Source organism: Lagopus muta, chromosome 10 (genome assembly GCF_023343835.1).
Source record: "Lagopus muta isolate bLagMut1 chromosome 10, bLagMut1 primary, whole genome shotgun sequence".
Lineage (NCBI taxonomy): Eukaryota > Metazoa > Chordata > Aves > Galliformes > Phasianidae > Lagopus > Lagopus muta.
Window position 1 is genome coordinate 16,352,933 of NC_064442.1, and position 16,027 is coordinate 16,368,959.

Here is a 16,027-nt window from a genome sequence, read left to right on the forward strand (position 1 = left end):
CTCTTGTCCTTCTGCAGGCTTTCAGAGTCTCATTAGTGTTCATCAGTTTGCCACCCTTGCTCAAAGTATTTTAACTTCAGAGAAAAACAGTTAAGAACATTTCAGTGCTCTCACTGTTTAATACCTCTATCAGAACCAGAACCTTTAAACCCAAAGAGGACCCAGCTGTACCAGGTCTTGTCATACAACAGCTGTTATAATTGGTCAGACCACAGTGTGTCCTCTGTGTGCTTCAGAAGACCACCCCCAGCAATGGTAACTTCATAATTAGAGTTTACTTGTTTGCTTGTGTCTTTCCTTAAAATAATATTCTTGTGTTAATTACAACTCTGGAGTAGCCTCACCTGTTTTATCCTTTTCAAAAGTGAAAGTAAGTTCTAAAAACTGAGTTTGAAAAGCTAGTCTGAGAACACAGACCAATTCCCAGCATCATGTCATGTAAGCTGCAATTCTCCAGTGACTGGCTTACCTGGTACGTGACATCATCTACTCTTGTCTATAGCTTGATGAAGTCCTGATGCTACTGGCCATAGCCAGTTTCTGGGCATGGGAAGGAAGCAGGACTACCCTTCTAACTTGAAGGAAAATGCTTAATGACAAAGGATATGAAACCAAAAAGGCAGTCAGGAAGCAGAACTTAGCATTTACAGAAGAAAATTACTAACTTGAAAGAACTGCACTGAGCCCACTAGTTGTTTTCTTTGAGCCCCTGTGGCCAAGGAGTATGCATTACTCATGCCATGATCAGAAGTAACAGAACTGCTGCAGACTGCAAATAGATTTTTCTCTTGTTTTGTCAGAGTTTAGTTACAAACTGACATTTTGGGCCAAAAAGTAGAAGTTGAACTTCAGTTCCCTCTCATACTGAGACAAATGCAATTAAAATATATATATGTACATAAAATTTCCCAGGTACAAAAAAGATGCATGAACAAAAAAAAATCCTTCAGGGGCTGTTTTGCTCTGCACACTTACAAAGGAGTTAATAATATCACTGGACAGATGGATATAATCCATCACACATTTTTTTTTCTTCACAAACACAGAAAGGCACAGGGCTGCTCATTACTGCTTTTAATTCTAACCCCCCAACCCCCCCCCAGCTGTTACTGGAATTTTTTGAATGAGCCTCTTGAATCCTGGTGTGCTAATCATTGAACAGGAGGCAAAAGTGCAGCCTTAGAGTAATGAATGAAAAGGAATAAAGTTACCATATCCTGTAAAAGCTAAGTTTGGAATGCGAGAGGCTGGCAGAGCAACCCCTCACATCAGGACCACCCTCTGCCCCTTCCCATTCATTAACACAGCGCCAGCTCTTTGCTAAGTAACAGCCTTGCCTAAAAATAAATAAAATAAAAAGATCCCTTATAAGGAAGCATTCTGTGAAAGTCAACCCCTGCTGTTTTCTACATGCCCATTCCATTCCCTTGAAGGAACAACAGTTTCAACACGCATTGCCCTTATCCTTTCTCCATTCTTAACTTCTGCACCAGTTGTTGGCCAAAAATAAACACCATTCCACAACCATATATGAGCAACAGCATTCTGGTGTTCCCAACGCCTTCCAGCACTGCCATCATTCCAATGCCAGCAGACTGTCAGCTCCTGAGCACGCTGCAAGGGCTATGCACATAACCCAGCTGAATCGGGAATGCCTCCTGCATCTCTTTTCCTTTCTGGACAAAAACAGCAGGAAAAGTTTAGCAAAAACATGTCATAAATTGCTAGAAGTGTTTCAAGATCCTGTGCTTTGGTCTTTACTGAACTTTAATTCTCCAGTGGAACTACAGAAGCGTAACTTTCTCCTGGGACCTGCTTTAAAATACTTGTCCATCTGCTGGTATTCAGAGAGAGTCAAGGTGTGTAACATTGAGGACTGGATGAAAAACAATTTCCAGAAAGACTTCTGTAGCAGGCATGAGAACACTGTCACTGATTTTTTACTAGAAGTTGGCAACAGGTATGTGCTTTGGGTGTGGAATTTATTCTGCATTACTGTAAAAGTTAGCTGCTTTGAAACTACAACATTTAGAAGGGTTGACTCAACTCCATACCACCTACCTGACTGAAATGGGGCAGAGAGTGAGTGTGTGGATTGTGCAGTTTTACTGTTGATTTTATACTGGGAGTAGTGCATTTTCTCATCGACTTTCCTTAAGCCTATATTTTTTCCCTTTTATTGGAAGAATGCTTAATTAATACAGGAAAGTGCAATACTGTTTAGTAAACAGCTGCTTAACTCAACCATTTGGTCAATGTAGAGGATTGACCGGGGGAACTCCTGAGGGAAAGGCATGGTTTCACATTGTGAAAGTATAAAAACAAGCGCATTACTAAACAGTGTTTCTTTACTACTGGAGTTTAACCATGTCTGTGTGTCTGTGGGTTTTATAAGCTGCAGTAGAAGAAAAGTGCTACTATGGAAAAATAACTCTCAGACCACATTGCTTCTTCTAACAGCTTCAGTGCCACAGAGCAGCTCTAAGAAAAAAAGTGCTAACCTGCATTAGGAGGAGCAAATTTAAGTCAGAACCAATCCCAGTGCATTTCAGTAACAGCAAGGCTGGCACTGGCCAGATCAGAGCTGGAACAGCACACCTCTGTGCTGCAGCCAGCCCCCAGCTTAGTGCCGTTTGGAAGTAACACTTTAAAACCACCAACAAACTGGGACAGGGACAGAATGCAGGGTGCCAGTGAGAACCAGCAACAGGGCAAAAAAGATTGAAATATGGGATCAGGATAGAATGCAAATTTTCAGTAGAAAAATTCCTAAGTAACTATGACAACAGATGATAAACACTTCTGATCAATGAGCCACAGACCATTAGGAAAGACATCTGTCCCTAGGAAGGAGGGGCATGGCAATAACCATTCCCTCGTTCTGGGCACTGGCATATCCACCAAGATGCCACACTTAACTGTCTTTTCCATTTTTTGCCATCACAAATAAGAATTCAGGAAGGGCAGCAGACCACTGCTCTGCAGACAGTTCAACACTGAAGTGTCTTCCTTCTCTACAGAATACGTAAAGATTATCTGCTGTACAAAATGCAAAGGTGGGGTAGCAAGGATTCCATCCAAGTACAGCAGCCACCTCTAAACACATTAATGTCCTTAAGTTAAATCTCCACTCCTAAAAATGACAGTTATATTAACAGTGATGCACCTCATCCATGTTAGCCTCCCCAAGTCTGTGAAGCAACCCTCCTAAAGCATCGCAACAGAATTCCTAGCACTGCACCAAGAGAAGAAATATTAAATTAATATTTTACGTTGCTCTCTGAAGTATGAGTACTTCAGTTCTGTTGATGAAACTGTGCAAGATGGGTTTGTCAGATCCTTCCTTAACTTTTGCACACATTTTTCTAACTGTTCACAAGCATACACAAAAAGAAGAGAATGTGGCTGGCATGATCTCACTATTACCTCTGCTCTAAAGGAGAAATCAAGCAGCATTTGGGGGGTAAAAGCAGCATCTGGGTGGAAAAGGGTGTACTGTTTTTTTAAGGTAAAAAAGAATATGCTGCAGTTATGGCTGTCCAGCTGTGGTAAAGAACAGAGAGTCCCTTGTTTGTCCCCACTGCTGTACACCACACCTTAAACCCAGTACAACCTTTGAGCACAAATTTTCAGACAGAAGTGCTCCCTGTTGCTGCAGGCACAGGTAGGCTGGCAGTCTTGCACTGATGTCTCTCAAGATCAACATTAATGTTACTGTAATCACTTTCTCCCCCAACAACAGAGCCTAAAGAAGTCCTGGTGCTGCTCAGAGAAAGCTGTAAGCAAGAAAGCAAACAATGTACAGAAAGACTGGGGGGGGATTGATGCATAAGGCTCTTGCAAACATGACTGGTTAGTGTAGCAGCGAGGAACCCACCTGCACAGGCAGTGTACATCATAAACATACTGACTTGAAATAGGACTTCCCTGCACTTTCTCAGGTCTACACAAACAGCATACACAATTTTATTTTTTTTTTTAAAGCTTTTTTCAATTTTCTGCTACATTTAACAGAGTTATTACCAGTTTCAATTATTTGAATGAATTGTGTGGGTACCAAACATCAACAAACCCCACTAAGGGAGATGCTGGCACCCACTCAGTAAAACCAAAGAGTTGCAGTGCACACGCAAAGCCCCATAAAATCATGAGAGTGGAAGTGTCTTACTTGCCTACGCTCAGAATGTCTACAAAGCTTCACTGACTTGCCCACAAATCAATTCTGACCCGAACCCATGATCTCTACGGGGTCTTCATCAGCTTATGTACACATCCACTTACCCTTCTCCATTCTGCCAACTGAGCTACAGATGCTGACAGCAACAGAAAAAGCAAAGGAAGGTAAATAAGAGTGCCATGATAGGAAAAGCTGAGCTTTCAGGCCTATTTGTGTCCCTCCCTAATCATGCTTTCTTACCCTCCCTGGTGGAAGAGGAAATATTTTTTCAACTTCAATATTTATTTTTCAAGACAGTGGCTTCTCCAAGTTCTGTATGTCATTTATTCTCCCCTCATCTCACCTTCACAATTACGTTTCAGATGTCCCAACCTGCTATCTCTGACCCTCTCAGGATGCGGCCACGTTACAGATGATTGCCTTTTGCTTCTCCTCAAGAACTGCCCAAGCCTCAGGACACTCAAACTGGAAAACTGCGCGCGGATCACTGACCGGACGCTGGAAGCAGCAATCCTCTATGGGGGATCACTGCAAACACTGCACGTGGATTTCTGCCGGAACATAACACAGAGCGGGCTGCAGAGAGTTCAGGAAAAACGTCCCTCAGTAACACTGAGAGCAGAGAGAAGTGCTAACATGATTCCAGACAGTAAGCCGGAAAAAAAGTTGGTGGTTGAAAAATTGGCCAGAAAAATGGCTCTGCTTTAAGTCATAAGGATGGCTGATTTCCACTTACCTCTGGTGTGGCGCTACTTCAACTACCTGTAGGTAATCTGCGCTCTGGTTTAAGTCCAAATAAATGGCTGAATGTTTTGTAAAAGCTTCACTGGAAAAAGGCATGAGTTTTCACACCTTTTAAAGGAAGAACACCTCTGCTTTTGCTGTTCCTTGAAACTGGAAAAATCGTGTTTGTGTCACATAATGCAGCACTTAATCAGTCAAGTCTAAAAATGTGAATTGGAGAAAAGCAACAACCAGAAGACCCTTCAAATTTTCATTATGACAACACAGATTGTTTTGGCAGTAAGGTACAAAAAGGAATTAAACTAAGTCGTCAAACACAGTAAAACTTCACTTACCAGCAATCATGCTCTGTTCATCACCAAGTCAAAAAAAAGGGTTACATCACAGATATAAATCAAATTTCCAGACCTGAACCAATCATTTGTTCACCTTTTCTCTGGAGAACGCTACTGCTCAGTATCACATTCTGCTCTTATCAGTCCCCTCTAAGCACGACAGACACCTGTACTGCTGCACTGCAGGGCAGGTGGCTGAGCCACCTCTATTTACATTTAGCATTTAATGCTTTAAGCATATTGTGTTCCATACTGCGTTGATCTGCAAAGGAACTGAACAAACACACTGTCACACACCTGTTCCTACCTCCAATAGGCGTTTCTTATCACTGCTACAGTCAAACGCATTTCATCCAGTGCAAAAAAGCAGAAGGGAAATGGTGATGCTTTCAGACAGCTCACAGCCTACCCTGCTGCAGCAACTCTGTCATTAGCAAGTTACAAGACTGAGCTGCATGCATTTTTTATTGTATGTGTATGTGTGTATGCCTATATATAGTTATAGATGACTTAAACTACAAGAATGCAGATACACACTGGTAATATTTACTTTTCTTCTTCTATATAAACGTGTTTGTATATGTAAAATACTCTTAAACTGACATAAACTTATGATTTTCTCAGACTATCTCCAATGGACAGCAGAACTGAGCCAGAGCATTCTTTACCTTCAAATGCAATTACATCTGAGAAGCACTATGCAGTAAGAGTGAGCACAATTCCAGTCTGACTTTGATGTCTGAGCAACTGAAAAAAAGCCAAACAGCAGATTGAAAGGAATGCGTGCACAATGCCATGATAGTGAAAACAAACAGCTGGATAAAATAAAAATAAGCAGTTAGTTTGAATCATGCTAAGATAGAATATGCAAAGGACAAGAGTAGCTTAAAAAGGAATTGCACTCAACTGTTTAATGAACATCTGTATTTACAAACATCAGCATCCCCTTTTACTTAATTGCAAATTGTCTCCAAAAATACCCTCATTATCCAAGAGCCAAAACACACAGTCTGTGCAAAACTGAATTCTCAGGTACAGTTCTATTACCTTCTGTATCTGACTGAACACGCGGGCAAAATGATGAAGGATTAATGACATAAAGGAAATCTGTCTGATTTGAAACATGAAGCAGCAGGAAACTACACCTGCCTGACCTCAGAGCCCTGGCCCTCTGTCTCCCAGCACTGTTAAAGGCTGTCTACAGCCTGGTTCTTGCTTGTTGCTGAAGAACCTTTTGCCTTCTTCATGAGCCAACAGCAAGAAACAACGTCACCAGATACAACCTGGAGCTGAAATTCTTTACAATTCTTTACTCAGCCCTTTGAGCACCATCAGCTGCCACCAACACACCAGTTAGTCTTGGACAACTGGGAAGTTTCCCTGATAATCCCTGCTAACCTACAGCAATCACAAGCAATAGGAATGTCTGTCTTCTTCTCCAGACTCAGACCAGTCGTGTACCAGGGGAGTTGAGGTTAATGAATTTTCTCCCCCGCCATGAGGCCCCACAACACTCTTATCAAGGGATTCCAGTGGGAAGGAGGGGAAATCAGGCCAGGGCAGCAGAGAAGCACACCCTTCTCTTCAGCCCGGTGACGTGTTCCTGAGCACAAACAGCATTTGCAGCAGGGCACAAATTATGGTTGTGGTATGGAGACCAAAGAGGATCATCTTCCACAGCACTTCCCTAAGATGCAAATAAAAGTTTCTTTGTAATAGTACATTACTTCCCTAGCCAAGTACGAATGTTACTGAATACTGCTGATTATAACACAATTACAGCTGCAGGAGATACCAAACACATGTGGTTTACTAAAATCAAAGGCAGATACTTGGAATGTATATAAAATCCACAGCTTCAACCACTATCCTGCCACCTTCATTTACTGGCACTCTGTTTCTGAGTCACAGCGGCTGTGTATTATTACTGTCAACAAGGAATACGCTGGAAAAGTGTCCAAATGAAAGTCAAGAAGGAATCACGTACAACTTTAACTTGTATTGAAGTACATGGCATAAACAGTGGTACACCTGAACCTCAAAGACATGAAGAACGCAGGGCACAGTCCTACCCATCAGACAGTAGAAGATAAACATTTCAGGGTGTTCCAAACATCACAGCCTGACTAAACATGGTAATACTATCATTTCCTGAGACAAAACGAAGTACGAAGACTAAATAAACCAATACACAATTCACAAATGCATCCAAGCAACCAATTCTCGAATTTGCTTTATTTTTCTCTGCATAAGGAACCCTGCACAGGCAATTCAAATTAGAACAAAATAAATATGTGAATATTCATGTAAAACTGCCCTTGCTAATGAACAATTATACACAATGTACAACCCTTCATGTCCACTGGGAGGGCTTACAAATGTACTATTCCCAACAAAAATGCACCCAAATGTCTCCATGCAAACTTATCAAAAGTGACCAAAAAAGGAGAAAAAAAATTATCGATCATACTTTTTTTTTCTTTTTTTTCTTTTTTACAATCACAAAAAAATAAAAACATCTAATTTTTTATTACATTTAGAGTAACTAAAATGTGGCCACTGTTTATTAACATCTGCTTTTATGCTCCTAAAACATCTATGGTTACCATAAAATTATGTCAACAACAAATTGGACTTAGGGCACTATTTTCAGTAAAAGGAAGATGATTTTGTTCACAGAATGTTAATAATCTGTGTCTGAGCCCTCTGCATTGTCCACATTCCGTGAGAGCATATAATTGTCCATATCTATAGACCTGCAATTATTGATTGCATAGCGCAAACGCTCTGCCATGATTAGTTGACTGGAGTAAGGTGGGAGCCTCAGTTGAAAGAAACAAGTCTGTGAGGTAGGCAAGCTGTCGTAAGGCTGTGGAAATGGATAAAAGGTGGGACACCGGTAAGTTTGTGAATAAGTAGTAGAAAATGCAGCATATCCATATTTCATTGCTTCCATCTTCCCTGCCTCTATCATCCAGCATTTTCTCAGTTTACCTCAATATTTCTCTTAAGAAGCAGACTAGCATCTCGTTTACATCTCCTGTCTCCTGAATGGTGTGACAAACTACTGTTGTATCAACTGCTCTGACTTACTCAGCTCGGTAAGGAAACACAACTATTGGAACTCTTGATCACAATATTTAGCAACCTACTGGAAGATAACAAACAACATTCAAATTTATGTACCGTACCATGCCTTAACATGAGGTGACGTGAAAGACACCCAACCAAAGACGACAGTCCAACCACTGTTATCTTTGCCCAACTATTTGATTCTTACAGTTAGAGAACGTGCTTTCACTGCCCAAAACAATGACACAATGCAAAATGTAGGCATCCTGTACACGATGCACTTCAAGGATACATACTGTAAAACTCAGGCTTCAGAGTTTGTTAACGGTCATATGACAAACTTATGGGTGTAAAAATTATCAAATGAAAAAAGGAAATGCAACAGAAAATGACCGTGTACGAGTTACAACAGAAGAGGTTTGGTTTCCTCATGCAAGAGCTTGTCTTGACCTCCAATCACAGAATTACAGTAAATGCACCATATGAATTCATATCCAATTCATGCAGTGTTCCAGCTCCTCCACTATTAAGATCCTTGGTTTTAATACCTCAGAGAATACCCTACTCCACGTTTTCTCTGTAAATGTACAATTATGGAAACCTGGCTCCTATTGCCAATGGACAGATTAAGCTAAATAGGAATAATAAATACAGATAATGTTAAAAAAAAAAGAATAAAAAGAACAGCATCTTACCCTATCAACCTTCATTATTTGGAATCGCTGAGAGATATCAGCTGTGTTGGCTGGTAATCGAGATCTTCCTGACACAAACCTCATGAAAAGGACTCTCTCCTCATTGGAAAATTCTTCCAGGGTATGCCAGAACCACTGCACGAGCTGATGCTGCTCATCAACTTCTCTGTATCGCACAACTTTCTTCAGAACTTCAACTGATATTTCTGGCATTCCACAGACCATTTGCTCCAACTGCTTAGCAGTCAGAAGAGACAACAAGGGAACGGGAACAATCCAAGACATGCCTTCTCTTACAGCAGCCACCTATTGCCCAAAACAGAAGAAACACCGGGAATGCAATTGTCTTACCTCTGTCACATACTGTAACTTCCAAACAAATGCAGTGGCAACTTATCTGCTGAGGAACAGGGTAAAAGGAGAGAACATCTGCCAAATACATATGCATCCCCTGTAAGGTCTACTACATCCTCTCTCAAAATTCTGGAGAACATTAAAGGTACAAAACTGAAATTATTTTTAATAGTAACTGCAAATGACACAATATAGAAGAACTTAAAGTGCAAGTTATCAGCACAAATAACAGTGAAACCAAAAAGTGGTGCAGATATCATACATCTGAGCTGGAACAAAGTTGGGTTTTTTTTCTAGAAGACATGATTTGGTTAACCTTGTTTGGAGAGTTATCTTCCTAATGCAGGTAGCAATACCCTGCATATATCTATACATGGAGTAAAAGGAAAATAATTTTCCTCACAAGTAATTAGCGTATTTCATGCCTTTATGGGCTTCACTACACAACAAAATACACAGAACTATGAAAATAGATAATACTTCTCAGAACATTTAACGTTGTATTTTTAGTTTCAGTGCTAAAGGAAAAGAGAAACAGTTTTAAAAACCAATGTTTGTTCATCCTGTTTACTTCAGCTGGACTATGTTGCTGTGACATCTAATAATACTGCACAGTAAGTATAGTTGTGTGGAGTTTCCCAAGAGGGCATGACAGTTGCAATGGCACTAACCTAGTGAAAGAATAGCACTTATTTCTTTTGTCAAACATGCATTTGCTAAGGAAAGTAGGCCTGGCCTAAAACAAGCAAACAAAATAGAAAAGTTTGCAGGGGAAAAACAATCCTCGGGGACCCATCCGAGATGCAGAAAACCAAGCTTTTCTTGTTCTCTGGAATACGAAATGGAAACTTACATAAATAAAAAATGCTGTTCACGTTAACAGTGGAGAGGATCACGACATGATTCTTACCTGACGGTCCATTTCATGAAGTCTGTACTCAATTGCCCTCTCCACATATTCTTTCCTGTTTGAAAAGGTAAGTGGGATGCTGTTCCCTCCAGGGATTATGGGAACCATTTTGCCATCAGCACTCTGGCCAACAAAAGAATCTAAAGGAATCATCTGTTACACAAAACAGAAAAGCTTTGTTCAGCTTAAGTCACTGGAGTGATCTATGTTTAGTATTTTACTATCAGTCACCCAGATTATGCTCAGATCACAAACAATTCCAAATGCATATAAGTCCCTGTTAGCCCAATAAAACAAACAGAAGTGTTAAGGTCAATCTGCTAAAACCAATCACTTTCATAACTTACCTCATGGAAATTTTCTTCAGTAATCCCACTGTCTTCAATGTGAAGAATGCTGTTGAGGGTCTGCACATAGAGCAGATCTACCTCCTCCAAATCCTCCAAGATGAGTGGGATACAACAAAGTTGCTTCCAGACCATTGGAGCCAAATGAAGATCTAATGGCTTTTTTGTACGAATAGCTACACCCATGAGAATGCCCAAAAATTTAAACTGCATCAGATGCTCATCTAAACATGCTGAGGGGTTAAAGAGAAACCTGAAAGAAAAGACATCGAAGGCTACAGTATAATTTCTATGCTGCTCCATTAGAAGCAAAAGATCAAGTATTTCTAAGCACTGCACAGTAACTGCCAACACAATTATCAGCAATGGGTGATCGCTACGACACACTGCAACATTCCTGATGCTATGCTCAATTCTGCAAGCCAGAAAGTTTGTGTTACAAACATGCCCTCCCCTTCACGTCGAAGCAGCATCGCAACTTGGAGGAAAGAATATACTAGGGGCAATCATGAAGTCTCACCATTTGGTAAAATAAATAAATAAAATAGTAAACAGAAGTTAATTTTCACCTACTGACACATGAAGTAAAAAGAAGTTCTAGATAACTTACCTATCCCTATTGTAGCCTACTTCAGCTGTGGCATTTGGGGAAGGAATAAGCAGGTCTACTACTCCAGTTTCAAGTTCCTTAAAAAACAGTAACAACAACAAAAAAACATTCTTACATGGGAACAACTGGAATACTGTGACATTATATAATACATTACAAGACAGAATATTGTACTACAGTGATGATAACTACTTGAATATTCCTGTGTAGTGCTTAAGGGAAAGAAACAAAACGGGGTGATTTTTATTCATAAAATCATGTTTATTTAAAGACCTGCCTTTACATCAGACTATAATGGTTGTTTTACTGTGACTACGCTGTGATGCATTGCTGATACTTGTTCTGGAAATGATCGGAAGCCCTAAACTCTACACCTTGTTGGTACTTTTTTGCAAGAACTAGAGATGAAACAAATGTTTTCATTAGTTATGTTCTGAACTTTCATTAGCCCTTTCTCATATTTAATGCAAACTGCTTAGGAAAGAAACATAAATCATTAATTCGAAAAGACAACAGCAAGCTGTCAACAGCAGAAATATCTGGGCTCAAGTGAAGGTAAAAGTGCATAAATTCTGCTGGTGAAACTCCTTTCCAGCACTGAACCTGAGAAGTGACATTTATTTTCACGTATGTGAAAACATACACAATCTTATGAAACATCTGTCAGAGGACAGAACTGAATGGATGGAATCTTAGCGAAAATATTGGCCGGGGAAAAAAGGGTGCCTGCAAAACGCTCCTGTAACATGTAGGGGCTATTGCAGAACTTCAAGGGGATTTACTTAACACTAAGTTGTACTGTGGTTCTTTTCCATCTCCTTGCTACAATCTAAAGGTGTTTTTTTTTCCCCCTCAGAGGCATTCCCCTCGGAGCCAGTTCTAGTACTGTGGCTCAGGACTGAAGAACAAGAAGAAATTGCTATGTTGCATAAAGGAAAATTGACAAACAAAATCAGACAAAACAAACAACTCTACCAGGCATTTCAAACTGATAGATTTTGCCTACCTGACACATTTCTGTAATAGTGTCATCAAACACTCCCCCTGCATCATCAGCTCCTTCTCCAACCAGTTTCACTTTCCAGGCACGAGAAGGCAGGCGAAGGTCTGATGCGTTCAGCTTTACCACTTGCCTTGCAATCTGTACAAAAATGGGTTTGCATTTCCGACCCCTTTTGAAGAAAAGAAGACACAGCCATACAATGTAACTCATAAAAGTGAATACGTTACTGAAGTCATTTGTTCATAATGAAGACGTACAGAGTTTGATATGCAACACGTTATGGAAAACGTATGAAGATCAGTATTTGCTTGGTATCAAAAACACTGCCTGTGAAAACAATACTGACCTGGTTGATATTCTTTTTACAGTAATCTGAGGACCATAGTTTTTTCCCTGAACCATGGTCTTCCCTATAGAGCGTACCATAGGGAGCGTGTACACTCGTGGTGCTAGCAAGGGTCTTAGCTGTCCTTGAACTATTCCCCATGTTCCAGCATTATAATGAGATGTACTGTTCTGCAATAAAGCAGTATGAAAATAAGCATATTAATAAAGGTCATTAGTTCACTTACGTAGAATAAAACCTTCGTAATTACTCACTAGCACTTCAATATTTCACAAAGAAGGGAGGCACTTCTTTTTTACAGCTTTGAGGACAGCAACTTTTTGAAAACTACTGGCATGTTAATATTAACATAACTGAAAATATATAATGGTACTTTGACAAAGCCTGGCTTAATCCAAATCTGTATATTTAATTTATTTTTTAGAAAAAAAAAAACAACAAAAAACTTACAGACTCTACTACTGAGGCCTGGTGAAAAACTTGCTAGTGATATGGTACAACACAACAGGACTAATATATATTTTAAATGGAGTTTTACCTGATTATTAGGACTGAGGTTAAGTAATCTCCATGAAGAGTACATGAGGTCAGAGAAATGGTACAGCAGTCTGAGCCTTGCTCTTACTGTATGAATGCTCACTTCTTTCAGTGCCCCATACTGTGGTGGAATGGCATCAGGCAAACCAAGCTGTAAAGGCACTGATACACCTGCCACACGAGAGAGAAAACATCATTTCATAAAGGACTGCAAAACTGAGAGACTAAGGTAGTTTGAAAACCTGGGTGGGTGGATATAAACTAAAACCAATTTGTGCCCAACATTCCACAGCTCCTGTTACACTCATCCCTCATGAAACACAAAGACTAACTCAAATGACCATACAAACCATCCCAGCTATTTACCTGGAGCTCTGGGTGGAACCGGGGGTGCTGTCCAGGCAGCACTGTGGCAACGTCCTGCTGAAATTTGCCGAATATTCTTTCCTTGCAGGACTGTTATTAGGGTTGGTTCTCTGACATGGTTAGTATGGCCAAGTCCAAGCTGACAAATTGCAACAGTTGTAAGACACAAATAAGAATCAACAAGTGTGATAAAGCTTCTAGAAAACTCTCAAGGAAAGATTCAGAACAAATGGCAAAAATGTCTACACCATATACTGGCTTAAAAACATTCGCCTCATAGATCTTTAGTTATGCTTGCATTTACCTTTTATTTTGGATAGAATATTACATCCACGCTTAATGGCAGTAGCAAATCTAGGTGGCAAAGAGGCCTGAGAATAGCTAGAGATTTTTTACACAATCTTTTGTACACTGAGAAATAAAGCTATGCTGCTAAGTCATCTATATTGCACAATCCTTCTCATGCAGTCAACACAGCTCATACCTCTCCCGTGCAATTTGAATACCACTTTTGCTCTAGCAAGTACATTCCTGCAAGTGTTGGAAAAAACGATCAGCATGAAATTTTACTGAAACTCTTCTGATTCTTTCCCAGTAGTTTTGAATTTTGTACTGTAAAAGTGGTAACTTTGTACTTCAAGAGCATACAAAATTGTTTCTACAACACCAAATTTTTTACACTGCAATGGAAAGTATACAAAATAGGCTTTCAGAATCAAGTTCCTCTACTTTTCTTTTTTACACTAAGTTTTTCTCTTCCAAAACAGAACAAAAGCATGATTGTAAAAACAGACAAACGTTCCTTTTAGAAATTATTCTAAATAACTTGCTCAAAAACCCTTCAAAAACTCATCCCTGAAATGCCACAGCACTAACTTTGCCCAACATTCTTGAAACACCGAGAGTCAAAACATCAAGAGGCTCGGTCTTATACTTGCAGCATACAAAACTTAACATCTGAAATCCTTCCAAAAAATGTGACTTATACACTGGGTGTGGGAAGAGAATGGACGTTTAAGGGCAGTGATAAAAATCAGTGTCCCAAAGCAAAGAGAGTATTTAATATTTACTATTTTCTTTTGACTTGTAAAAATGATTTCATATAAAATTAAATCTTTTCTTTATGAAAAGAATCTGATTGCCAACCATCATAATTTTATTTTTTTTTTAGTATTCAAAAACAGTTATGGTAGGTCATGAATCAGTGAAGTTTCTTTCAAAAACCATTTCGACAAGCAAGCATTCAGATAGAATGATGTCAGTGCTTTCCCCACCTGCTGCCATGCAGGTGCACGGGAAATGAAAATTGTGGAGAAAACCTGAAATGTTATTGTAGCTGAGGAGAAGGAAAAGAACAAAAATCAAAGCTTGACTTTCCACCAGATACATATTCCAACCACATCTGTACAGTAATAACATGGTTAGAAATAAACAGGGACATACCTGCCCTTCAGAGTTGCTACCCCAAGCGTACACATCGCCTGTGGATGATAAAGCTAGTGTATGCTCTGCTCCTACAGCTATGTCTTCTATGAAGACTCCTGACAGTACTGGGACTTGTTGGGGTCTGTTGTGATTTCGAGCTCGACCTTCTGGCAAACCAATAAGGCGATCTGAAATTGCAAGGAAATGCCTATATATGTAAAGATCATCAAAAGTTAATTTTACTTGCAGGCAGAAGTTGGGCAGGGACAAAAAGCAATTCTGAATACTCTTAGAACTGGGACATCAGTGCAATTTATTATGCAGAAATCTAGTGTACATTTCCTACAAAGCACTGCCTGTGCTTATGGATACTGCTGAAGTTATTTGCACTTTAAAAGTGAAACAAGATCAAAATCTATTAAAATGAATCATCACATAATTTTATAACACACTTGAATTAATTGACTCGAAAAGAGAAAATGTGTTTAACTCAGCAATGCTGGCAATTTGCCTGCCCAGACTCTTAACAAATTGGGCAGATATAGACTCTATTAGGAAAAGCAAGCGTTCAAAGAACCCAATGGTTCTAGACATATGAAATTCAATGAAATGTTATGGAAACACCTGTCAAAAATTAAATGAAACACCCTTCAAAAACTAAATTGTGAGTCTATAGTGAGATCAGACTACATACAGGCCTGAAATCCAGATCTGTGTCTACATTAACACAGCACTGTTGAAATTCCAAGATTACTCTTATAAATGTGTTAATGTCCTTCACTTTCATTTTTCATTTTCAGTGTACAAAAACATATAAGGTACAAAGGTCCAAATGTTAGATTATCCTACCTTGTCCGAAAGTATATACATGACCATCTTTTGTCAGTGCAACAGAAAATTGCGTTCCACAGGCAACTTTTTTTATGCCAATTCCACAGAGAATATCCACTTTCTAGAAGGGTAAATGAGAGGACAAAGAGCTATGGCATTATGAAGATATAAGCAGAAAATAAACATGGATTTCATCTGTAACTTCTGTTTCCAAAAAGAATTTTTATAATTCCCTCAACGTAATACATATTTTGTAGCATTACTCTAATTAAGGC

The 16,027-nt window shown here is 39.5% G+C and overlaps 2 protein-coding genes across 3 annotated transcripts in view; one reads left to right on the plus strand and one right to left on the minus strand.

Annotated features, from left to right (window-relative positions):
• Positions 1 to 99: 99 nt before the first annotated feature.
• On the plus strand, positions 100 to 7,105 carry FBXL22 (F-box and leucine rich repeat protein 22). The gene is made up of 2 exons (XM_048956186.1): positions 100 to 1,960; positions 4,540 to 7,105. The coding sequence occupies exons 1-2, from the start codon at positions 1,626 to 1,628 to the stop codon at positions 4,883 to 4,885; spliced, it is 681 nt and encodes a 226-aa protein (XP_048812143.1). The 5' UTR covers positions 100 to 1,625; the 3' UTR covers positions 4,886 to 7,105.
• A 358-nt stretch (positions 7,106 to 7,463) lies between these two features.
• The window catches only part of HERC1 (HECT and RLD domain containing E3 ubiquitin protein ligase family member 1), a 94,367-nt gene continuing 85,803 nt past the window's right edge, over positions 7,464 to 16,027 (minus strand). For both annotated transcript variants that reach the window (XM_048956162.1, XM_048956161.1), the window contains exons 68-78: positions 15,771 to 15,873; positions 14,940 to 15,109; positions 13,497 to 13,635; positions 13,132 to 13,301; positions 12,594 to 12,763; positions 12,251 to 12,416; positions 11,245 to 11,321; positions 10,635 to 10,887; positions 10,288 to 10,440; positions 9,024 to 9,329; positions 7,464 to 8,125 (exon numbers count right to left, since the gene is read on the minus strand). In XM_048956162.1, coding sequence (XP_048812119.1) covers positions 7,940 to 8,125; positions 9,024 to 9,329; positions 10,288 to 10,440; positions 10,635 to 10,887; positions 11,245 to 11,321; positions 12,251 to 12,416; positions 12,594 to 12,763; positions 13,132 to 13,301; positions 13,497 to 13,635; positions 14,940 to 15,109; positions 15,771 to 15,873 — 1,893 coding nt within the window. In that variant the 3' untranslated portion in view covers positions 7,464 to 7,939. The remainder of the gene's footprint in view (positions 8,126 to 9,023; positions 9,330 to 10,287; positions 10,441 to 10,634; positions 10,888 to 11,244; positions 11,322 to 12,250; positions 12,417 to 12,593; positions 12,764 to 13,131; positions 13,302 to 13,496; positions 13,636 to 14,939; positions 15,110 to 15,770; positions 15,874 to 16,027) is intronic.